Source organism: Bos taurus, chromosome 16 (genome assembly GCF_002263795.3).
Source record: "Bos taurus isolate L1 Dominette 01449 registration number 42190680 breed Hereford chromosome 16, ARS-UCD2.0, whole genome shotgun sequence".
Classification (NCBI taxonomy): Eukaryota; Metazoa; Chordata; class Mammalia; order Artiodactyla; family Bovidae; genus Bos; species Bos taurus.
The window spans coordinates 54,969,666-54,996,333 of NC_037343.1; the positions used below are offsets into that span (position 1 = coordinate 54,969,666).

Genomic DNA, 26,668 nt, shown 5'->3' on the forward strand with positions numbered 1-26,668 from the left:
TCTTGTAACTTGGAAGTTTGTACCCTTTAACCCACCTGTCTAATTTACCCAGCTTCCACTCCCCTCCTCTGGCAACCATCAATCTGATACATAGCTCACAACTCAACCCTTGGATGTTCATAACAATTCCTTGAGTTATCAAGTTTCAAGGCCTTAAATATTATCTCTATGCTGACAACTCCAAAATGGCTTTCTCCAATTTGACCTCCCACCTACATTCTAGCCATGTATCTAACTGCCTACTCAACAGCTCCACTTGGATGTCTAATAGCCTTCTCAAATTTAACCTATTCAGAATCCAACTCTTGCCCAGCTCCTGCCCTATATAAATCTTCTCTTCTCCATCTAAATAAAGGGCTAATCCATTTTCAGATTATTTTCTATTTCAGCCTAAAATTCTAGAAGTTATTCTTTCTCTCTCTAGCACTCACTCCATCAACATTTATATGCTGTCTCTTCAAAGCCTATTGAGTCTGAACTCTTCTCATCACTTTCACTCATCCAAGTCACTATCATCTCTTGCCTACATTATCATAATCACATCCTACCTGGATGCCCTGGCTTGCCCTTGACCCCCTACAGCCTATCCTTAACACATCAGCAGATGATCATTTTTAAGTGTAAGTTAGATCATGTCACTTCTCTCTTCAAAACCTTTCAACATGTTTCCACTTAATTCTCAGTAAAAGCCAACGTCCTAAGAATGACCTACAAAGTTCTACAAACTCAAGCTTGCCACAAATGCTTAGTCTTCATCTCCTCCCTCCAGCACTGGTCCTTCCACAGGGGCCTTTGTGATGTTCCTTGAACAGAGCAGTCAGGGCTTCCCTGGTGGCTCCATCAGTAAAGAGTCTGCCTGCAGTGCAGGAGACCAGGGTTTGATCCCTGGTTCAGGAAGATCTCCTGGAGAAGGAAATGGCAAACCACTCCAGTATTCTTGCCTAGAAAGTCCCATGGAGAAAGGAGCCTGGCGGGCTACAGTCCATGGAGTCACAAAGAGTTGGACACGACTCAGCGACTTCAGCGACTTGAACACAGCAAGCATATCCACCTCAGGGCACTGCATCTACCTTCTCCCAGGTATCAAAATGGTGTATTCGCTCACTTATTTCAGATCTCTGTCCAGAGGAAAGGTACTAGAGCAGTCTTCTCTAACCATCCGTATAAAAGAGCTGCCTACCTATATTCTCCTTTTTCACCTTTTCTCCATGTAGCATTTGTCACCACCTGACAGACTATATATTTATGCATGGGTATGTTTATTGTCCGTCTCCATCCATATAACATAAAGTCAGTGAAAGCAGGAATTTATTTACTTTGTTCACCACCATATCCCCAAACCTAGAACATTCTCTGGCTCAAAGAGGCTATTCAATAGCTAGCTATTGAAAGAGTACACATTCCTGTAGGAATACTCAGCTGACTTCAGACAAAGCATGAACTCTGGAATATACTACAGTCCTGTTCCCTATTTATATTACACCCAGATGGTTTTACTTTTATATTATCTGCCTGGCCTGCAAAGTAACTTAAATATGAGACCCTTGATCTAAAAAAGTCTTTTACAGAGTGTGCATCTGGAAGTCTGGGGCTCTTCATCAGAAAATAAGATGGGACTGGGACTGGTAATAATTGGGTAATGTATTAAAAGAACGTATCATCCTAAGCAGATAAGCAATTATTAAAAAAAAAATCTTTGTGCTTTAGGCTCAAAATGAAATCCACTCTTCTTGGTTTTGCTGGGCCTCCATTTTGACTTATCCTTTACTGCCCATTACAGGAGTCTTACCTTGGATACGTTTTTTTTTTTTTTTTCTTTTAATTATTACTCTTATATTAGGGAATGAAAAATAATTATCATTGAACATGAGCTAGAATATAAGACAGAATCTTTACCTTGAAGAATTCAATGAGAACATCTTTATTTTCTAGCCAAATGATATTATGAAGATATTTGTCAGGAGTAGGGAGCGGGATTGCCATTGGAAAGTTATTCAATGACTTTATTTTTTCAAGAAGTACCTAAAACAAACAATCAAAATAATGGTGATCAGATCCTGTAACAGAAAGGGGACATCAGGTAAAAATGAAGGAAATTTTAAATAAAATACTGTTTTGCAGAGCATTTCTTCTTTAAATTGTCCTCTAATTTTTTTTTTTTGGGGGGGGGGGGATTCTTTTTCTCCACTTACTATTTTCACTAGTATATTAACTCATATTGAATTTATCCTTTTTATAATCCAATTAATAGCTATATTCTACCCTGTCTTAGTCTCAAACTTAACTGTTGATTACTATATGATTTAATGCCACATTCTCTCAAATTCTTTTTTCATGTGAGTGAGTTGCTTCTCTACATTCTTCTAGTTTTGGAGGATAAGGTTCTAGTTTTGTGGCCTTTCAGAAGTCTTCTCTGACTTCCCCAAGTAAGAGGTAATCGCTTACTTGACTTATTCCCAGTGTATCTCTTACAAATCTCCCTTACGGAACTCATTACATTGTAGTATTATTATGTTTACTTATCTGTGATATGTAACTTTTGTTGATTGCCTAGATAAATGACTAAATGAAAAAAAGAGGAAGAGTGTCCATGGACTTTGGAATCAATGTTGTACTCATTAAGTATCCAAGTCTCCTCAAGAGTCATGGGACATAGTAAGTATTCAACATATATTTATTCAGCCAAACTGGTTAGACTTATCTAGCTCCTTACAACCTGGGATTGATAATTATACGTCTTCAGCCAACAATTAGGCAATTAATTAATAGGCATTCAACAAATAACTGTTGAATGATTGATTTGTCCATTACCTTTCTAAATAAACCTATAGGAAAAAATAAGTCTCTCTCTTCATAAAGGCTATTGTTTATTTAACTAATGGGTATCAATCATTCAATTGAACGTTATACAATCTTAAAAGTAATAAAGGGAAAATAGAAAAAAACACAACATGAACAGAGGTGGAACTTGAAGAAAACTAAAAAGTGGCCCTTCTCGTCCCTCTGACAGACACTAAGGAAAAATCATATTCCCATTTAGTCCTGTGCCATGACCTTATAGAGACTAATGAGGCAGAGTTAAAACAGGAAAAGCTGGCCTGTCCCTTGCCCACTTCCCTGCCAGGGCCATGGAGAGAGGACTATGTTCAGAGAATGTCCTGAAGCACAGCCCATGTGACATGTGGCTGAAAAGTGCCAGGGACAAGAATAAGCATGTGACACCCAGGAACAGCTTATCATTGGAAACACAGGCAGAATGTGGGACCAGAACTTTTATTTTTCTTCTTTATGCTATGAAGTAGATAAGACCCTCCTTGTACAGGAGAGAAAAAAGCATTACTGTTTGCACAATTCGCAGTCTAGACAGTGGATGTGATAGCCTGGTAGAATTAAATATTAAACATTTTTTCCTCTTATGGTCTTAATTTTTTGCAAATTTGTAATTTTTCCAAGTCCATTTATCAGCCAACCACTTAGGGTGTCTCCCCTGTTCCTCTCAAACTCTTCCCTCCCTGATGTCCGCGTACACACACACACACACACACACGTGGGTCCCCTCCCACCTATGTTAACATTATGTAATTACCACTTTCCTTGCTACAGTTACTGGGACTGGACTGTAGATATTTCACCAGTGGATAGAGAAGCAGAAAAATCTAATGAGTTTGTAAGAGAGAGCCAAAAGAAGATGCCACAGAGGGCAACCCTAATAGGAAATGGAGAAGCTGAACGCTTTCTAGGTCACTGCTCAAGTCCCTTTCTGAGGCCTGGCTGTGTGGTCTGGTTACCATGAGGTCTGTAAGATACTCTGTGTCCTCATGATAAATGCTCCATTTCTTTGTGAAACCTAGCTCAGGTTGGTTCTGAAAAACTAAGTGGTTTAGACATAGAGGGAAAGAGGTAGCAATGGCACTAGTTGCCACTGGCATTAACAAAGACTTAAACAACTACAGAGTTAACAACTGTCCTGACTCACCCTTTTCCCAATCTCCCTAGGAATCAAGTAGTATGGGAAACTGCTTACTTACCTTATTCATCTCGACACTCTCATATTTATCAATAATGCCTCTTGACGAAAGGAAGGTGAGGCTTTTCAGAGCTTTAGCAATCACATTCCGGATTGCCTGCTTGGTCTTCAAAGCAATGACAACATCACGACCCTCATGCTCTATGAGTCCTGAAGCAAATAAAAGTATCAGTAAGCAAGAAATTCAATAACCACAATAGTAACAAATATTTGCATAAGTTTATAATTTCCAAAGTATTTACTCAATATCTTTTCATTCCTGTTTTGTATAGAACTTGTGAGGCCAGTAGGACTACAGTTATTTTCATCTCCATTTTATAGATGAGAAAATTGAAAAAAGCCTTCCTTCACCAGTTAAGAGAACTTCACTCCATCTTTTTCTCAAGGTATCTCCTACATATCTTCATTACAGAACTCATTACGTGGTAGTATTATCATTCTTCCTTATTTGTCTCATCCTTCGTATTGTGTAATTCTTATTGGTTGGATGAATAAATGACTGAAAGTGTCCCTGGACTTGCACTGGTGGGTCTTTCTGAAATCAAACTGCATATTTTTTCCTCTTCAATGAGCATGAGAAGTCATGAGATGAACCGGGAGTCAAGGCTTAAAATCCATCTGTTTCATCCTTGTAATACTAATCTTGAGCACAATGCCTGACATCTGGAAGGGACTCAGTCATTTCTGAACTGAAATAAGCTGAGCAGTGAAATGAAGGACAGCATGGTGGAGAGCACAGGAGATCTCACCTGGTGTGAGATCTAGCTCACCTCTTACCAGCCATAGGACCTCAGGGGAGTTAAATTTTCTAAGCCTCAGTTTCATTATCTATAAATGAAGATGATAATAATATTTGCTTCATGGAGTAGTTATAAAGATCAAGCGAAATAATGCATATAAATCCATTAACACAATTCCTGACATAATTAGCATTCAATAGTAGGTTGCAGTAACAATACAGAAACAGGCACTCTTTCACATGACTGAATCAAGAACACTGTGTAATATTCCATACTGACCTAAAACATAAGACAGCAGCTACTAGGCCCCTGACCTTTAAAAGCATGGAAATAAAAACCCGCCTAATATGTGAATGGAAACAATGGATCCTGGATTTTCTGAGACGGTGACAAAATATTCTGACCTACTGTCTCCAAATTTATAATTTCATTCATTAGACCATGCTTTTTCAGTCTTGTTAAGGTAAGTGTGATCCTCATAAATCCATATGGCATCTTACAATGCGGTTATAAAAACAAAGGGGCTTTGCTTTCTTTCTTTTACAGTAACACCCATTTGTTAAGGGCATACCAGGTGCCAGGCTCTCTACCAGGAACTATATTCTGGCAAACACTGAGAGCCTGGCCCACAGCCCCTTTATGAGGAAAGCAGATCTAAGAAGTTTTGTACAAAATCCTAGGGCTCCCCTGAATGTTTCAACCCAAGCAGAGTGGCAGTAGATGCTCAAAAAACTTCATCCCTCACAAACTCACTTTGTTTGAGTACCCCTGCAAACAAAGTAGGGCGAAACAAAAACAACACTCTCTGTCATAGGTAATCCTTTGTGTGTCTTTTTCTTACAACCTTAAGGAATACGATCTTGCCACCTTAACACACTTTCTGCACTTTCCATTCTTGCTTTTATGCTCCCATAGCAAATAACAGAACTCATCTAACTTTCTGCAATTATCTCTTGATATGCTCACACCTCCCACCAGGATGTGAATTTTATGTACATCTGGCCTATTATATATGTTCAATAAATGCTTATTGAATGAATAAATGAATGAGTCTGTGATTGAATCAAAGCATGAATTTGTCTTCCTTTGGTTAAATTATGGGATGATAAGATGTGATTTCAGGAAATTAGATATCCCAACTACTTACCTAGTTCTTTGACAGCATCTCGTTTGTTGGTTTCCAAAATTTCATATAATTTCTGTGACAAATTAAGAAATGTATTAATTTCTAATTATACCAAGTACATTACTGGCTTTAAAATTTGAGGGAAAAAAAGGATGGTAGAAAAATCTCACTTAATTATCATTTGGGGGAGATATTTAATTCTTCTCTCTTTGTAAATTCACCTGCTTTTCCCAGGCTCACTCTCATAGTGCAATGAATGCTGTGTAGTAGCTTACATAAGTACATAAGTATTGCATCTAATATTTTTCAGAAAAGACTAGTGTGCACTTCATTGTGTGCCAAAGAGAATCCTCAGAGATAGCACCCCACTAGAGGATGTCAAACAGAGCAGCCAATTGGAGAGCCAATCTACTGGGAGTGCAAAAACAAGTGGAATAATGAAAAATATGGTGTCAGGTAGGTCATGTTTCCTACAGATAACTCCTGACATAACTGAAGAAATAGCTCCACTCTGGGCTAAACAATCTCTGTTCTATCATACAATTGTTACTTGTTAACTTCCCACCATGGCCAAGGCATGCTCTTGAGCTTTGAGTCTTCTTGAAGTTTGATAATCAGAGCTGAAATTTAAAGAACAGAAACTGTTCTCTGCAGCACCTCATATCACATAATAAACAACTGAATCCCTTTCACTTAACATAATTTATCTTTTGAGTCAAATACATGCAGAAATGGTCTTAAATTAAATCAATACACCTAAGGGATGTTTTTCCCAAATGACCAGTACTTGTCTCTCACCTGATCTATTGACTTTCGGCTAGAAATCTGTCTTATTAAAAACTTGGTATCCTCTAGACTTTTGACATAGCCTTTTGTAATACTATATGTCAAGCTGAGGCGCTTTTTGATCTGCACATCTACAATATTTATCAGCAGTGGTATTATTATCTGGAACAATGGAGAGAAAAAAAAACAAACGAAAATTTGATGAGGAAAGGCACCCTCTCAGGCAGATGTTCTCAACATGCCATTTCTAACAAGCTTGTTAGAATACAAATACTGAAACATCCACTGCTGAAACACAAATTCTCAGGCCCCACTCCAGACCTGCTGAATCAGAAATGCTGGGGACAGGCCCCCAGATCAATGCTTTAACAAGTCTCCCAGGTGTTTCTATGTACACTCAAGTTTGAGAGCCCCTCTCTAAAGAAAAGAAAGCTCAATGAATAACTGGTTCTGTAGCTTTAAGGCGAAGTGCTTACCACTCACTGCCTCTTCCCTTATTTTCCATACTCCCAGTTTTCAGAAGACAAGACAGGTCACCCCAATAACCTGGACAGTAGTTACCAACAGAATAAATCTCTCTACACCTCAGTTTCTTCACTTGCAAGATAAGGAATTTAGGGTAATCTGAGATTCTCCTTAACTCTAAATTTCTCAAATGACAAGCTGAAGCAGGAGAGTATAGTGACTAAAGGGAGTGGGATTTTTAAATAAGAACCTCCCTGAGTTCAAATACCAGCTCTCTGCTACTCACAGTGCTGTGACCTTGAACAAGTTACCTAGGGACTCCAAGGACTCAGCGTCCTCATCTGTTCAATGAGGATGATAACACCTAAGTACCAGGATTCCCGAGGAGCTGCCCCTCACAAGCAATGCAGTCAATCACAGAGGCACAACAGAGTACAGGCAGGGAGGTGAGGGGCCAAGTAACACAAGGGGAAGACGTGATCAGGAAAAGAACATCACAGCGAAGGAATCACACGAGCAGAGAAAGCAGAGCTTTTCTTAAACTGTTATTTTGGTTGTGAAACTGGGGAGAAGGGGACATATTGAAGAGGATTTTTTTAATATGAAGTTTTATTCCATGATGCACTGGCTGATCTAAAGTAAAGTTCTTCAATATTCTTCCAGGTTACAGATTTGCTTTTTTTGGAAGCCTCACTGTGCTAAGACTGGCTACCAGGACACCTAACTTGGTACAGCGGGGACACCTACTTCCCAGTATTGTAACAATTTAACTAGATACGTATGTAAAGTGGTCTGCACAGATCCTAGAACACAGTAAGTGCTCAGTTTAAAAAAAAAAAAAAAAGCTACTCATGATTATATTTACTTAACTGCATTCCACTGGGATTTGTCAGAGCACGCTGAACAGAAATAGCAAATGGTTCACACTGTAAACAGGGTTGACTTCTGTACTAATACATCTTTAAATCTTTATTTCACTCAGAGAGACTTTTTGCAAAGTATCCCTTCTAAAATACTTATTTTACATTCATCTGCATAAGATCCCAGTGTAAAAACTGATTACTTATGAAAGCCTCTACCTTCTATATTAAGACTTAACCTCACCCTACATATCCTAGAATACTTTGTATTATAATGAGATTATACCCTATGTGGGCACTTTGTTCTAAACTCAGCTCATAAGGAAAAAATAATAAATAATCAAAATTACCCCTGAAGCAGGTTTTATGTATATAACTATTAAAGTCATTCTTATGAATATTAAAGAATGGTAAGATACTTCATTTCTATTCTATATTAAGTATATATATATAGTGCTGTTTTAGTCACGAAGTCATGTCCGACTCTTGCAACCCCATGGACTATAGCCCACCAGGCTCCTATGTCCATGGGATTTTCCAGACAAGAATACTGGAGTGAGTTGAAATTTCCTTCTACAGGGGATCTTCCCAACTCAGGAATAGAACCCGAGTCTCCTGCACTGCAGGTGGTGTCCTGCATTGCAGGCAGATTCTTTACTGACTGAGCCACCAAGAAAGCCCTAAGTATATAACACTTAATATAGAATAAAGGAAGGAACAAAAAAAGGAAAGTCAGTAAGCACAGGTCTGGGAATTCAGACAATTCTACCTAAGACAACTATTAAATTTCTTGGCAAATAGGGACCAGGTGGAGGATTCTAATGTCTGCCTTTCACCGTCAGGGTTTAGAGCAATATTTTTTAATATTAAGTTTATATATCTTCAATACATACTAATAGATTTATTTAATGTAGTAAGAATTGTTGTTTATTCACTAAGTCACGTCTGACTCTTTGGCGATCCCATGAACTGTAGCTAGGCTGCTCTGTCCATGGGATTTCCTAGGCAAGAATACTGGAATAGGTTGCCATTTTCTTCTCCAAGGGATCTTCCTGACCCAGGGATGGGATCTGCATCTCCTGCTTTAGCGGGCACATTCTTTACCACTGAGCCACCATAGAAGCTCCCTAATAAGAATTAAGCGACTCAAAAACATGGAGTGGCAAGAGAACTCATCTGAAACTCCCAAGTTAAAAGCCTATATTAATATCATGCAACTCCATTGGAAAGAGAGAAAGGAAGTTTAAGAACTGAGAGTTAAAAATCTGAAGATCTACTTTCAGAATCAAAATGAGAGCCAGGAAAAGAAGAAATGAAGACATGGTCATTGTTAAGTAGTCATGTATGGATGTGAGAGTTGGACTGCAAAGAATGCTGAACACCGAAGAATTGATGCTTTTGAACTGTGGTGTTGGAGAAGACTCTTGAGAGTCCCCTGGACTGCAAGGAGATCCAACCAGTCCATTCTGAAGGAGATCAGTCCTGGGTGTTCTTTGGAAGGAATGATGCTAAAGCTGAAACTCCAGTACTTTGGCCACCTCATGCGAAGAGTTGACTCATTTGGAAAAGACCCTGATGCTGGGAGGGATTGGGGGCAGGAGGAGAAGGGGACAACAGAGGATGAGATGGCTGGATGGCATCACTGACTTGATGGATGTGAGTCTGAGTGAACTCCGGGAGTTGGTGCTGGACAGGGAGGCCTGGTGTGCTGCAATTCATGGGGTCACAAAGAGTCAGACACGACTGAGCGACTGAACTGAACTGAACTGAAGGCGATTGAAGGCCACAGTAAAACTGAACTTCATAGGCAGTAGGCTAAGGAAGTAGTGTGTACTGTAGAGTAAATATTTTATGTTTCTGCACAGTTATGGCTTTATGAGCAAATTTTACTAAAACCTGGAGAACTAGTTTCCAGGTTATCCTGCTTCAAGTGGAGCTATCATTTTCATTTATTCATTCAGTACATGATTTAGTAAGGACTTACACAGGTGGCATGAGTGGTAAAGAACCTGCCTGCCAGTGCAGGAGACGTAAGAGACACAGGTTTGATCCCTGTGTCGGGAAGATCTTCTGGAGCAGGAAATGGCAACCCACTCTAGTGTTCTTGCCTGAAGAATCCCATGGAGAGAGGAGCCTGGTGGGCTACAGTCCATGGGATCGCAAAGAATCGGACACAACTGAGCGACTAACACTTTCACTTTCATATACTAGGTGTCATTCTAGGTTACATCAGTAACCAAAACAAAGACCATTACCTCATGGAAAATACATGCAACATATAGTAAAAAGGTGGTAAATGCTATGCAGAAACAAATTAAGCAAATGAAGAGGGACCAGGGAGATGGGGTGGAAAGCTGGGAGTATGGAGGGCAGGTTGCCATTTTACGTAGTATGGTCAGGGAAGGCCTTCTCCATGAGAAGGTGAGAGTTGAGCAGTGACTTGAACGAGTGAGAGGGTGAACCAAGCAGATACCTGTGGGGAGAGGGTTCCAGGAGAAAAGACAGCTCCCTCCCTCATTTCTTCTAAAATAATGAGTTTTCTTAATTCAGTTGACAAATAGTATAGAAAAAAAATTTTTTTAATGTGAAGTTTTACCTTGAGAAGAGGAAGAAATCTAATTATTCTTAAATAACCTATTATTACTGTAAACTGAATAAGAATCAAGTTGTCTGGTCTCAGTCTCACAAAGTATATACAAAATATATCAACAATTCCAATAAGCACAATAAAAAATTCCAAAGTATTCCAGTGCTGATGAAAGTATTTCCTTTTCAAAATTATTATCTGTTTAGAAAACATATAGAACATACATCATTTCATAGCAGTATACAAAGGTGGGGAGAGGGACTCTTAAAAATTAACAGTTAAATGCTCAACTACAAATGCATTACATTCCAAAAGCTGGGTTTTAAGTCATTCATTTGAAATTCAAAAAAATCCTTATAAATGTCTGACATCAAAGGGTATAATTTGATTTAAAATATATATAATCTATTATGAATCTGGAACACGAAAGAAAAACAATGAAAAATAGTGAATTAATTCACTGAAACACTATTAATTATAATTAAAGTATGAAACAGTATGCTGATAAATCATCTTTGAAGCATTTATCCTAAAAAGTGGTCTTCATCTTACATCAAGATAAGAACCTAGCAACCTATTTTTCTTTTATTCGTTTATTTATTCTTTGTATTGTTACAAGGAGTATTTGAGGAAAACATCAAATGCCTAGATTTTCAATTCTCTTTTTTCTGATCTTCGAGATTCTCTCCACTTTTATGATACTTCTCTTATCTGATATTCAAGACTGTGACTATTATACTGATTTCACTCAGAAAACTCAAAAAGAGTACTAAAATTCCATAATCCTATCAACTATTACAGCAAAAGGCTTCTGGTAGGAATTATTCCAATAAAATGACAAAATAGATTCAAGCTATCTAAATTGTTCTTTTTATAGGATACATTTCTATTTTAAATGGTACCTTCAATGCTGATTCTAACAGATATAAAAATACAAAATAGTAGTTTACGAATATCAGTCCTGACACATTTAATTTTCTTGCCGTTGGCCACAGATGCATTATCATAGGATAAATGTACATTATTCCTATAATATGTTCTGCATTTTCAAATTCTTCTGAAAATACAATGTGATATATAAAAATCAGAAATTTATTATGCCTGAAAAAAAAGAGATCAAATTAAAATGTCAGCTCACTTTAAAAGTATAAAAATTAAAATCTGAAGTTTATTTAAGTAAATATTAACATTTATTTGAAGAAAGATATAAAATAATAGATAATTAAAATTTAAAACATACTTTCTATACATAAAAATCATAAGGGAAAAAGATAAAAATATGGCTCTTAGTAATCTATATCAAGGTTGGGGAGCTTTTTTTTTAAGTTAATATCTTATACTTATCATTCACATAAGTAGAAAAAACACTTTCATTACCTCTGTAAAAACATTAAGTACTGTAAATACATGTTCATTTGGGAGGGGTAGTATTTTGGGGTTCAGAGAAGGCAATGGCACCCCACTCCAGTACTTTTGCCTAGAAAATCCCATGGACAGAGGAGCCTGGTAGGCTGCAGTCTGTGGGGTTGCGAAGAGTCGGACACGAGAGCAACTTCACTTTCACTTTTTACTTTCATGCATTGGAGAAGGAAATGGCAACCCACTCCAGTGTTCTTGCCTGGAGAATCCCAGGGACAGGGTAGCCTGGTGGGCTGCCATCTATGGGGTCGCACAGAGTCGGACACGACTGAAGCGACTTAGCAGCAGCAGCAGCAGTATTTTGGGGAAGGGGTGTTTTTCCTCCAGTTTCTTAAGATATAATTGACATACAGCACTGTATAAGTTTTAAAGTATACAACATAATGATTTGACGTATGTACATCATGAAGTGATTATCACAATAAGTTTAGTGAACATCCTTCATCTCGTATGGATATAAAATTAAAGAAACAGAACATTTTTTCCTTTGAGATGAGAACTTTCAGGATTTACTCCCTTAACAACTTTCCTATATAACATACAGGAGTGTTCATTATATTTATCATGTTGCATATGACAATCCTAGTACTTATTTATCTTATAAATGGAAATTGTACTTTTTTACAGTCTTCATCCAATTCTACCTCCCCTACCCCGCACCTCTGGTAAGCATAAATTTGATTTTTTTTGCTAAGAGTTTGCTTTGTCTTTAAAATATAATTGACCTACAACACATTAGTTCCTATTACATAACACATTGATTCAATATTTTTAGACATTTCAAAATAATAACTCCAATAAGTCTAGCTACGATATGCCACCATACAAAGATATTACGTAATTCCTGACTATATTCCCCACACTGTACGTTTCATGTTTGTTACTCAATTATTTTGCCACTGGAATTTCGTACTCTTTCATTTCCCTCACTATTTCTTTCTTCTCCCAACCCCTCCTTTCTGGATACTACCTATTTATTCTCTTTATCTAAGATTATTTCTCTTTCACTAAGTTTATTCATTTGTTTTGTTTTTTAAAATCCACATATAAGTGAAATCATACAGTATTTGACTTTCTCTGTCTGATTTCACTTGGTATAATACCATCTGCTGCTGCTGCTGCTAAGTCGCTTCAGTCGTGTCCAACTCTGTGCGACCCAATGGACGGCAGCCCACCAGGCTCCCCCGTCCCTGGGATTCTCCAGCCAAGGACACTGGAGTGGGTTGCCATTTCCTTCTCCAATGCATGAAAGTGAAAAGTGAAAGTGAAGTCGCTCAGTCATGTCCGACTCTTTGCGACACCATGGATTGCAGCCTACCAGCCTCCTCTGTCTATGGGATTTTCCAGGCAAGAGTACTGGAGTGGGGTGCCATTGCCTTTTCTGTAATACCATCTAGGTCCATCCATTTGGCAACATTTCATTCTTTTTAGGGCTGAGTAATATTTCATTATACAAACACAGGAATATACATTTGTTGTTGTTGTTCAGTCACTAAGTTGTATCTAACTCTTTGCAACCCCATGGACTGCAGCACACCAGGCTTCCCTGTCCTTCACTATCTCTGAGTCTGCTCAAATTCATGTCCATTGAGTCAGTGATGCTATCTAACCATCTCATCCTCTGCCACCCTCTTCTCCTTTTGCCTTCAATCTTTCCCAACATCAGGGTCTTTTCCAATGAGTCAGCTTTTCACATCATGTAGCCGAAGTACTGGAGTTTCAGCTTCAGCATCAGTCCTTCCAATGAGTATTCAGGGTTGATTTTGAGAGAGTCATTTCCTAGGCAGGTTGATAAGAAGTCTAGGGGTCCCCAAGGAGAGAGGGGTCTGGAATTCTCAAGGAGGAAAAAGGAAAAACTTTTTTTTCCTCTACATTCCTTAGGATTATATTATATTATATACATTATATTGTTAAATAATGTATCCTGCCTGAGGACAGTCTCTGGATTAAACCTTCTGTTCTGGCTAATCTGGTTATCTTAAAATGTAAATTATGGGAGTAGATCTGGTGCAGTCTTTACAACCTCCAGACATTCTTTTGATTCATTGGAGAGTGCTGCTGCTGCTGCTGCTGCAGCGTCGCTTCAGTTGTGTCAGACTCTGTGTGACCCCATAGACGGCAGCCCATCAGGCTCCCCCATCCCTGGGATTCTCCAGGCAAGAACACTGGAGTGGGTTGCCATTTCCTTCTCCAATGCATGAAAGTGAAAAGTCAAAGTGAAGTCGCTCAGTCGTGTCTGACTCTTAGCGACCCCATGGACTGCAAGCCTACCAGGCTCCTCGGTCCACGGGATTTTCCAGGGCAAGAGTACTGGAGTGGGGTGCCATTGCCTTCTCCGTCATTGGAGAGTATATAACGCCATTGCTAACACTAGCAAGTGGGTACTCTTTCTGCCCCCTTCTGATGTCTATGTCAGAAGCTTTCTCTATCTCCTTTATACTTTAATAAAACTTTATTACACAAAAGCTCTTGAGCCATCAAGCCTCGTCTCTGGCCCCAGATTGAATTCTTCTCCTCCGGAGGCCAAGAATCCCAGAATCTTTGTATGGTTCAACAACAACCTTTCAATTTCCTTTAGGATTGATTGGTTTGATCTCCTTGCTGTCCAAGGGACTCTCAAGAGTCTTCTCCAGCACTACAGTTCGAAAGCCTCAATTCTTTGGCCCTCAGTCCTCTTCACGGTCCAACTTTCATATGGGTACATGACTACTGGAAAAACCGTAGCTTTGACTAGATGGACCTTTGCCAGCAAAGATATGTCTCTGCTTTTTAATACGCTGTCTAGGTTTGTCATAGCTTTCCTTCCAAGGAGCAAACATCTTTTAATTTCATGACTGCAGCCACCATCCACAGTGATTTTGGAGCCCAAGAAAATATAGTCTGTCACTGTTTCCACTTTCCCTGGCTTTTATTTGCCATGAAGTGATGGGACTGGATGCCATGCCCATTATATATATAGATATGTCCATTCATCTTCTTTATCCATTCCTATCAATGGGCATTTAGGTTGTCTCCATATCTTGGCTATTATAAATAATGCTACAATGAACATAGGGGTACAAATATCTTTTCTAATTAGTGATCTCATTTTCTACAGATAAATACCCAGGAGTGGAAATGGTAGTTCTATTTCTAATTTGTTGAAGAATCTCTATACTATCTTCCACAGTGGCTGCACCAGTTTACATTCCAATCAACAGTGCGTGAGGGTTCCCTTTTTTCCATATCCTCCCCACACTTGTTATTTATCTTTTTGATAATAGCCATTCTGACAAGTGTGAGATGATATCTCATTATGGTTTTGATTTGCATTTCCATGATGACTGATGATGCTGAGCATCTTTTCATGTGCCCACAGGTCATCTGTATGTCTTCTTTGGGAAAATGTCTATTCATATTTTATGCCCTTGTTAAATCAGGTTATTTGGCTATTTTTTTCAGTGTTCTTTGTATGTGTGCTTTGTGCTAAGCTGCTTCAGTTGTGTCCAACTCTTTGCAACCCTATGGGCTGTAGCCCACCAGACTCTTCTGTCCATGGGATTCTTCAGGCAAGAATGCTGGAGTGGGTTGCCATGCCCTTCTCCAGGGATCTTCCAGATGCAGGAATTGAACCCACATCTCTTACATCTCCTGCATTGGCAGGTGGATCCTTTACCACTAGCACCACCTGGGAAACCTGTTCTTTGTATAATTTGGCTATTAACCCCTTATAGAATATATTGTTTGCAAATATCTTTTCCCATTCAGTAGGTGGTTTTTTTTATTTTATTTTTTTTGATAGTTTCTTTAACTGTGCAGAAATTTTTTAGTTTGATGTAGTCCCATTTGTTTATTTTTGCTTTTGTTTTTCTCGCCTGAGGCCACATAAACACACACACAAAAGTTAATAAGACAAATGTCAACGGGTTTACTGCCTATGTTTTCTCCTAGAAGTTTCACAGTGTCAGGTATTACATTTAAATTTTTAACCCATTTTGAATTTATTTTTATGCATGGTGTGAAAGAGTAGTCCAGATTGATTTTTTTGGTTATAACTGTACAGTTTCCCCAACAGCATTTATTTAAAAAACTGTCTTTCCTTATTGCATATTCTTGCCTTATTGTCATTGATTAATTGACCATATAGGTGTCGGTTCATTTCTGGGCTCTCTATTCTGTTCTGTTGATCCATTTGTCAGTTTCCATGCCAGTACCATTCTGTCTTGATTACTGTAGCCTTATAGTATTATTCTGAAGTCAGAAAGAATGATACCTCCAGCTTTGTTTTTTCTCAATACTGTTTTGGCTATTCAGGGTCTTTTGTGTTTCCATATAAATTTTAGAATCATTTGTTCTAGTTCTTGGGAAAGTGTATTTTATAGGGATTGCACTCAATCCATAGATTGCTTTGAGGAGTATGGTCATTTTAACAAAATTAATTCTTCCAATCTATGAACATGGTGCATTCTTCCATTTGTTTGCATTGTCTTCAATTTCTTTCATCAGTGTCTTACAGTTTTCAAGTACAGGTCTTTTACCTCCTTAATTAGATGTATTCCTAGGTATTTTATTCTTTTTTGATATAATTGCAAATGGGATTATTTTCTTAATTTCTCTTTTTGATAGTTCATTGTTAGTATATAGAAGTGAAACAGATTTTTTAAAATTATTTTTATATCCTGAGACTCTACCAAGTTCAGGGATGAGTTCCAGTAGTCTTTTGGTGGCATCTTTAGGACTTTTATGTATAGTATCACATTATCTGCAAACAGTGACAGTTTTACTTCTTCCTTTCCAATTTGGATTCTTTTTATTTTCTTATCTGATTACTGTGGCTAAGACTTCCAATATTGTGTTGAATAAAAGTAGCAAGAGTGGACTTTTGTTTTGTTCCTGATCTTGGAAGAAATGCTTTTCACTGTTGAGTTTGATGTTAGCTATGGGACTGTCACATATGACCTTTATGATGTTGAGGTGTGTTCCCTCTATACCCACTTTGCTGAGAGTTAAATTTTGTCAAAAGTTTTTTCCATATATATTGAAATGATCATATGGTTTTTATTCTTCAATTTGTTAATGTGGTGTATCACACCAATAAGTTTGCAAACATTGAACCATCTTTGCATCCTTGGGATAAATCCCACTTGATCATAGTGTACGATCCTTTTAATGTATTTTTTAATTTGGCTTGTTAATATTTTGTCAAGGATTTTTGCATGTATGTTCATCAGGGATACTGGCCTATAATTTCCTCTTTTGTGTGATATCTTTGTCTGGTTTTGGTATCACGGTGATGTTGGTCTTCTAGAATGATTTCAGAGGTGTTCCTTCCTCTGCACTCTTTTGGAATAGTTTGATAGGAATATATGTTAACTCTTCTCTAAATGTTTATCTGTGAAGTCATGTGGGGCTGGACTTTTGTTTGTTGGGAGTTTAATTACTGATTCAATTTCAGTACTGGTAATTGGTCTATTCATATTTTACACTTTTTTATTTTCCTACTTCAGTCTTAGGAGTGTACCTTTCTAAGAAATTGTCTATTTCTTCTACATTGTCCATTTTATTGGCATATAACTGTAGTGATTTCTTATGATCCTTTGTATTGTTTTTATTTCAGTTGTAACTTCTTTTTCATTTCTGATTTTATTGATCTGGTCCCTCTTTTTCTTGATGAGTTGGGATGAAGGTTTGTCCGTTTTGTTTGTCTTTTCAAAGAACCAGCTCTAAGTTTCATTTATCTTTGCCATTGCTTTTTAATATCTTTTTCAGTTATCTCTGCTCTGATATTTATGATTTCTTCATTCCTATTATGTTTGAGTTTTGTCTGTTCTTCTTTTTCTAGCTCCTTTAGGTGTAGGGTAGGATTATTTAAGATTTGTCTGAAGAGCATTTTTTAAAAATCAATACTAATAATAGCACACAGGAATAATGCAAAGATTCATACATCAAAAGCAAGAAACAAATAAATTAGTAACAATAACCCTGTATACAAGACAGCAGAAGAGACACTGATGTATAGAACAGTCTTTTGGACTCTGTGGGAGAGGGAGAGGGTGGGATGATTTGGGAGAATGGCATTGAAACATGTATAATATCATATATGAAACGAGTTGCCAGTCCAGGTTCATTGCACGATACTGGATGCTTGGGGCTGGTGCACTGGGATGACCCAGAGGAAGAGGGTTCAGGATAGGGAACATGTGTATACCTGTGGCGGATTCATGTTGATATATGGCAAAACCAGTACAATATTGTAAAGTTAAAAATAAAATAAAATATATATAAAAAAAAGAAAAAGAAAAAAAGAAACAAATTTAGAGAAAAACATCAGCATTGCTTAAAATTAGGAACAGGACAAAATATTTTACTTAATAATTATTATGAAATATTTCTAAAATTCTTTCTATTCATCTAAAGTAGAAATTGACAAAAAGATGTTATGTAGATATATGTCAAAACCCTAGGGTTTTAATTTTTTATATTTTTCTGTAAACTTAATAAATCAAAGACAGTAAAAAAAAATGACCACAATTTACTATGAAAAGTATGTTAACATCCATTTAAAATTTATTAACATTAATGGTCTCAGTATCTTCTCATCTGACCTGCTTTGTTAGTAGAAAAATATTGTCTTTCTGGTCTAAAAAGTGTGTAAGTTTACAATTTATATAACAAAAGAGTCTACACGAGTTAGTAAAATACGTATCTTATGATATTTTGGACATTGGCTGTAGGTGTTTATTAAGGCCAGGCTGTGTTTTTCCTAAATATAGACATCAACAGAACCATCCCATGCCACAGGTGAAATTAAGTTGAGAGTTAAAACTAGTCTTTGAGTTTGCTATTTCTCACCCACAAGCACCCCAGAAGAATATGAAAGAAGTCCAACATGTAATGTGACACTAAGACAAGACTGTTACGACTTGAAGAACCCAAATGTAACCACCTTTTTCTTCTTTTTTCTACCCACATTCTACTAGAGGTGTCAATGAAATTGCTAAAACAGAATGGAAAAAGAGAAGTAAGCACTCTGCTGCTTCCCTACTCAATCAATAAGAGTTGACTGTAATATTAGTTGAGGTTTTTCCTTAGGAAAAATCAAGGTAACCTATTTTAACAATGTAGAAAAGGTCATATTTTCAAGTACATTGCTATTAAAGGTTCACAGTACTTACCCATATAGAAAAAGAGGTGTCTTATCTTTATGATATTCCAAGAAAGTTAACATGTTTTTAAACTTCACAAGCCAACTTCTAGCTCTTACATAAGTTGAAACGTCATAAATACTCATGAATCTAATAAAGAAAAATATACGTACATGATGAAAACCAAGTGCTATACCTTTGGGTAATATAAAATGAAAAGTTATACTAAATATAAATATAATATACATTTATTAAATATGCCTCTGTATCCCCCCACCTAACCACCCATGGTCATGGAACAGAAACAATTTTAGCATGAGACTCCTAAAGTCCATGTCCCTGAAACTTTTCTGACCTGAGGTAGAATATAATTAAAACTTCTCCAGTCTAATTCTTTGAGGTTCAGAATCAAGCTTCCTTTTGTCATGCCTTGCCTAGCCCAAGATTCTCCTTGGCCCTGAACTCCCTATCCTTCCCAAACTTTATTTAGGAACTGATGCTACACATCCCAAATATATCACCAGGCTGATGAAATGTTAACTATCACCCAGAAAGAATCTCCTAAAGTTCCTCTACAACTTTGTCTTAGAACATTCATTATTTAATGTTTACCAGAACTGTAACCAGATATCAATGTATCTCTAAGATACTGAGCTTTTCCCATCATATTTAATTGCACCTATCAGTTCCATGCACACACGCATGCTCAGTTGTGTCCAACTCTTTGTGACTCTATAGACTGTAACCTGCCAGGCTTCTCTGTCCATGCGATTCTCCAGGCAAGAATACTGGAGTGGGTTGCCACTTCCTACACCAAAGGATCTTCCCGACTCAGGAAATGAATCTGCATCTCTCACGTCTCCTGCATTGATGGGCAGATTTTTTACCACTGAGCCACCTAGGAAGCCCCTATCAGTTTCATAGGCTGGAGCAATTCCTCCAGATCCTACTCCACACCAGGGAGCAACTTCTTACCTCCCCTATGCAGTAATTTAGTGAATACGATATAAAGATAAAAGAATTATAATCATAATTAAAACTACGTGGGTTCTTTTTAATGGCTCCCCTTTCCTCTCATATAATTGCTCTGCAGTTAAATCTTACTCCAGAAACTCCCAATGTCATCAAATTCATGAATCTTCAGGGAGAAAAGTATAAACAAGTAAAATAGTAAGTAGATGGATGGACAGACAGAGAGATAAGATTTTTAAAAATTGATCAATCTAAAGCAATTATCCTTCAATTAAACAATAAATTTAAAAAAAGATTGATCAATCTGGACACTCAGCTGTCTTCATTCTTTATCACATACCCATTCAATTTTGGAAATATCAATTAAAGAAGTATTATACTTACTTTCCTTGGATGTGGCAATAGCTTTTGGTTGCACCAATTAATGTCCGGGCTGCCTCAACACTGAGGACTCCATCATTACACTGTTTTTCAAAGCTACTCTAAACATAAAATTTTAAATAAAAATTACAAAGGACAAAATCATTAGTGAAATATACTCTACTTGACCTTTTACATAGCCCTCATTATTATTATTGAACTCAGTATATGAAAATATACTTTTCAAAAACTATAGCAAGAAATAAGTTTCATTCAATTTGAATATTTACAGAATATTCAATTTTTGCAGAGTACTCCCTTGGATTATATAAAATACACAAAGATTTCTGGCTTCAGGAAACTCAAAATCTATACAACTCAAAGAATTTACTTCAAATGTTCAACATCACTAATTATTAGAGAAAAGGCAAATCCAAACCACAGTGAAGTATCATCTCATATTGGGCAGAATGACTGTCATCAGGAAAGGCTACAAATAATAAATGTTGGAAAAAGTGTGTGGAGAAAACAGAACCCTTGTACACTGTTGGTATGAAATGTAAATTGGTGCATCCACTATGAAAAACAGTATGCAAGTTCCTTAAAAAATAAAAAATAGAGCTACCATATGATCTAGTAATCTTACTTCTGGGTATATAGCCCCCAAACCCCAAAACTTTATTTCAAGAAGATACATGCACCCCAACATTCATAGCAGCACTATTTACAATCACCAAGACACAGAAACTACCCAAGTGCCCACTAACACAGTTGGCTTAAGAAGATATAACTATATTATATATATATACACATAAACATATCATGGAACATACATATATCATTGAATATATATAATAGAATATATATATAATGAAATATTACTCAACCATATAAAATAATGAAATATGCCATTTGCAGCAACTTGGGTCATCCTAGAGATTATCATGGAGAAGGCAATGGCAACCCACTCCAGTACTCTTGCCTGGAAAATCCCATGGACAGAGGAGTCTGGTAGGCTGAAGTCCATGGGGTCACTAAGAGTCGGGCACAACTGAGCGACTTCACTCTCACTTTTCACTTTCATGCATTGGAGAAGGAAATGGCAACCCACTCCAGTATTCTTGCCTGGAGAATCCCAGGGATGGGGGAGCATGGTGGGCTGCCATCTATGGGGTCGCACAGAGTTGGACACGACTGAAGCGACTTAGCAGCAGCAGCAGCAGCAGAGATTATCAAACTAAGTGAAGCAAGTCAGACAAATATTATATCACTTATATGTGGAATCTAAAATATAATATAAATAAAATCTATATACAAAATGGAAACGGACTCACAGACATAGAAAACAAGCTTATAGTTACCCAAAAGGAAAGGGAGGAAGACAAGTTAGGAATATGATACTCACAGATATAAACTAGAATACATAAAACAGATAAGCAACAAGGATTTACTGTATAGCAAAGGAAATTATATTCAACATCTTATAATAACCTATAATGAAATATAATCTGAAAAACTAAATCACTATGTTATATGCTTAAAACTAATACAATATTGTAAATCAAATATATTTCAGTTTCTTAAAAAAAATAACATGGAGTAGATCACTACATGGGATTGGTAGGGCATTATAACAATGGTCCCAATAAAACATAGCTGCCCATGTCTCTTTGTAACTAACATTGCTGCTCTTCCCTTCAAAGGCAGGCTTTTCTTTACTCATTGAATCTGGGCTAGCTTTGGGATTTACTTTTACTAATTGAATGGAAGTGAAAACGATGTTATTCAACGTCCAGAGCCTAGGAGATAGAGGCCTTGCAGCTCCTCTTCTCACCCTGTTGGAACCTAGAGATCACCATGTAGTGAAGAAGCCCGTTTCACTCTATTGGAAGATAGGAGGCCATGTGGAGGAGAACCAAAGTGCCCTGAAATACAACATAGTCAACTGCCAAATCCGTGAGTAAGGTACATGTTGGACCCTCCAACCCCAATTCAACTAAAATGGTAGCCGACACATGAGTGGTCCCAAGCAAGACCAGCAACAAAATCATCCAGATTGCCAACCCACAGAACTGTGAGAAATACCAAATCATTGTTTTCAGCCACTAAGTTTTGTAGTAGAGCAAAGGCTAACCAAAACAGAAATCAGTACCAATTGTGGAGAGTCTCCACAACAAAAAGCTAAACCATGTGTTGTTAGTTTTGGGACTAGGTGGTGAGCAGAGGCTAGAAGGGCAATGAAGAGACTGGAAGTTGGAAAAGCAGTGAGAAAACTGATGCAGAATGCTGGAGGGAGGCAGCTGGGCTATGATGAGTCAGCACAATTGGCAATACTGTCACCTAAGGCAACTTGGAAAGTAGATGTGCCTGATAAATTTATGAATCTGGCTAAAGAGATTTCTGGATTTAAAATATTCTAGAAATAAACTTTTGGGGGGAATATAATTGCTTTACAATGTTGTGTTAGTTTCTGCTGTACAACAACATGAATCAGCCGTAAGGATAAATATATCCTCTCTCTCTTCAATCTCCCTCTCACCTCCACCTGCTATCTCACCTGTCTAAGTTGTCATGGAGCACCAAGCTGAGCTCCCATGCTATACAGCTGACTCCCACTAACTATTTTATACATGGTAGTGTATATATGTCAATCCCATTCTCCCAATTTGTCCCACCCACCCTTTCCCCTCCTGTGTCCACATGTCTGTTTCTCTACATCTGCATCTCTATTCTCGCTTTGGAAATGACTCATCTGTACCATTTTTCTAGATTCCACATGTATGTGTTAATATACAAGATTTGTTTTTATCTCTAGCTGCATGTGATAATCAGAGAAGGCAATGGTACCCTACTCCAGTACTCTGGCCTGGAAACTCTCATGGACGGGGGAGCCTGGTGGGCTGCCGTCTTTGGGGTCGAGCAGAGTCGGACACGACTAAAGCAACTTAGCAGCAGCATGTGATAATGTATGAGAAGAGAGAGGTAAACCAAAGGGTAACAGTTCAATCTGTAAGCAGATATTACAGAAAATATAAAGAGGCCATGATTGGTTTGAAAACCCAAACCCATTTTCCATCTGCAGTCTCTCCAGGTGGTAAAATACAAGGGAATGAAAATCAAATCTAGAGTTTTGCCAGTAAAATATGGCCTCAGCTTCAAGATCAAGTCAAGGTTGTGGCTCAAGACCCTTGGATAAGACCACTTAGAGGTTAAAGGTAGTGCTTAGTTTACCCTCTCAAGCAGACTAAAGGGCTTCTCAGACCCATGTTGTCTGGTATGTGGTCTGTATGAAAAGGAATTACAGAGTAGAATAGACTAGAATCAGACTCATTGAAAACACAGAGCTTTTAAGGAAATTGTGTCAGGGTGGGCTTAAAAGACAATAAAGAGTTCTAAATGAATGGGAATTTCCATTTCTAATGGCAGAAATCAGTCTGAGAAGATCACTGTCACAAACATGATTACATGCATGCATACTAAGTCACTTCAGTCTTGTCTAACTCTTTGTGACCCTATGGACAGTGCCTGCCAGGTTCCTCTCTGTCCATGGGATTCTCCAGGCAAGAATATTGGAGTGGGTTGCTGCTGCTGCTGCTGCTAAGTCATTTCAGTCGTGTCTGACTCTGTGCGACCCCACAGACAGCAGCCCACCAGGCTCCACCGCCCCTGGGATTCTCCAGGCAAGAATACTGGAGTGGGTTGCCATTTCCTTCTCCAGTGCATGGAGTGGGTTACCATTCCCTTTTCCAGGGGATCTTCCCAACACAGAGATCAAACCCTCATCTCTTACATCTCCTGCACTGGGAGGTGGGTTCTTTACCACTAGTGCCACATGGGAAGCCCAAACATGGGTTACCTCCTGTGATAATAGAATGAGGAGAACTAGGTCATATGCCCAGCTGGGTTTCAGAACTGCCAAGGACCAGTGATTAATCAACACTTCCTGTTCTCTTCCTTCTTGAACGGAAATGTCTGTTGATTACCACTGAAAGTTGGGATTAGGGATGGTGGTAGAGGTGGAGGCTGAGGAGACAAGTAACTTCTCTTTTTAGTCCACTGTTCTGTGTATCAAGAGGAATCATACTTAAAGAGATACAACCAAGGAGCCTGAGCAATCCTAGACTAAATGAACATCATGAGATACCAGACTTTGAATTTGCTACCATAATGCGATAAAGCTTATCTGAGTTGGGGGTGGGATACAGTGTCTTAGAAAAAGATGAGTGTGTTTTGCTTTGTACCTCCTCTGAAAGCTAAGTCATGTCCAACTCTTTGTGACCCTGTGGACTGTAGTCTACCAGGCTCCTCTGTTCATGAGATTTCCCAGGCAAGAATACTGAAGTAGGTTACCATCTCCTTCTCCAGGGGATCTTCCTGACCCAGGGATCGAACCCATGTCTCCCGTTTGGCAGGCAGTTTTTTTACCACTGAGCCATCAGGGAAGCCGTAGGAGGGATATAAATATCTGTGGCCAGTGAGCAGAACATGGTACATTTTATATGGTCACAGATTCTTTGCATCTCTTACCATCAAGAGTTTGAGTCTACTATCCCAAGCCTTAAATTAAAGTGGCTTTATTTGCAAAGTCTGGTAGTAGGGTATTGACTCTCAGCTGTATGCCTCTCATCCTTCAAAGGCTAGGCCAGCTTCCTCACATGACAATCTCAGGGTGGTATTCAAAGTGGAAGATGGGGGAAGTTGTAACTCTCCTCAAGGCTCCAGTACATTCCCAAAGTCATTTGGCTACATATTCCTGGTCAAAACAAGTCACAAGAGCAACCCAAGTTCAACGATGGGGAGGGATATAGAAACTACCTCTCAATAGGAGATTGGTTCTACAAAGAATTCATAACCATACTTTATATCTCTGGGTAAGAACCTTCCAAATTCTGAGAACATTTTAAATTAACTATAGAAATGTTTTTAAATCAATATAGTGTTAATGTTTTTGTATTAAGAAGAAATATGTCCTTTTTTCAATAGGAAAAAAAAAAAGAGGAATTTATAGATTAAAAGAGACCTAAATTACATATTCTGGGCTTCCCCGATGGCTCAGCAGTAAAGAATCCACCTGCAAGTCAGGAGCCACAGGAGATGTGGGTTTGATCCCAGGGTCAGGAAGATCCCCTGCAGGAGGGTGTGAAAACCCACTTTGGTATTCTTGCCTTGAAAATCCCATGGACAGAGAAGCCTGGTGGGCTGCAGTCCATAGGGTTGCAGAGTCACATTCAACTCAAGCGATAGCACGCATGCAAGCAAAGTACATATTCATTAATTGCAATATATGATTTCATTGAAATGCAATTTAAAGATGTAAGCGGGAACTATGCATTGATCACATTTATGAGATAACTGGAAAACTGATCATTGACCAATATTTGATGTTATTAAGGAATTAATCTTTAGGCACAATATTAGTATTTTACTGTTTTTTAAGACTTTAAAATTTCAAGATACATACTGAAATATTTGCAGATGAAATGATATATTGAATAACATCTGGGATTTGTTTCAAAATAAACTGGGAGATGAGAGAGTGACTGAGGGTGCAGACGGGGCAAGGCTGGTCATGTGTGGATGTTTGTGAAGGCTGAGTGATAGGTACGTGGAGGTTTGGTACACTATTTTATCTACTTTTGTATGCATTAGAAATTCTTCATAATAGATTCTAAATTGAAAATAAAAAGGAAGGATTCCGGGCATAATGAGCAAGTACATACTTGTAAATTTGAATAAAATTTGTACTATTAGGATAAAACCCTAGTTTTAAATGTACAATTTGATAAGTTGATTCAAACTTGATTTTATCTCATAATCTATGTTTACACTATAACATTCAAATATTAAATCTTAAATATTTTAAGAGAATGTTTAATTCATTAGATTTTAGCTTATTAGATTTACAAGAGTTAAATAAGCACTTGAGAACATTTTATATAAAAGGAACTAACATACTTAAATCTGTGAAAGCAGTTTCAAATATTTGAAGATGTTTAATTGTGTAAATGGCACAAAATATTATTCAAAGGCTCCCTAAGAATGAACTGCTAAAATTTGCTAGACTTAGAAATAGAATAAGGTTTGTAACTTGAATTTAAAGCCTTAGAAATTTATTTTTCTAACTTTAATAAATCAAAGTTTAACAACCAATCAAAAGGTGAAAATTTTTCTAGTCATCTGAAAACCATATGTAAGAATTAAA

General features: G+C 37.7%; 1 protein-coding gene across 4 annotated transcripts in view; it reads right to left on the reverse strand.

The window, feature by feature from the left end:
• The window catches only part of SLC9C2 (solute carrier family 9 member C2 (putative)), a 101,323-nt gene that overhangs the window by 27,518 nt on the left and 47,137 nt on the right, over positions 1 to 26,668 (reverse strand). For all 4 annotated transcript variants that reach the window (XM_059875791.1, XM_059875790.1, XM_024976854.2 and 1 more), the window contains 8 exons: positions 20,491 to 20,588; positions 19,165 to 19,284; positions 11,494 to 11,692; positions 10,601 to 10,789; positions 6,692 to 6,841; positions 5,915 to 5,966; positions 4,029 to 4,177; positions 1,897 to 2,022 (listed from right to left, as the gene is read on the reverse strand). In XM_059875791.1, coding sequence (XP_059731774.1) covers positions 1,897 to 2,022; positions 4,029 to 4,177; positions 5,915 to 5,966; positions 6,692 to 6,841; positions 10,601 to 10,789; positions 11,494 to 11,692; positions 19,165 to 19,284; positions 20,491 to 20,588 — 1,083 coding nt within the window. The remainder of the gene's footprint in view (positions 1 to 1,896; positions 2,023 to 4,028; positions 4,178 to 5,914; positions 5,967 to 6,691; positions 6,842 to 10,600; positions 10,790 to 11,493; positions 11,693 to 19,164; positions 19,285 to 20,490; positions 20,589 to 26,668) is intronic.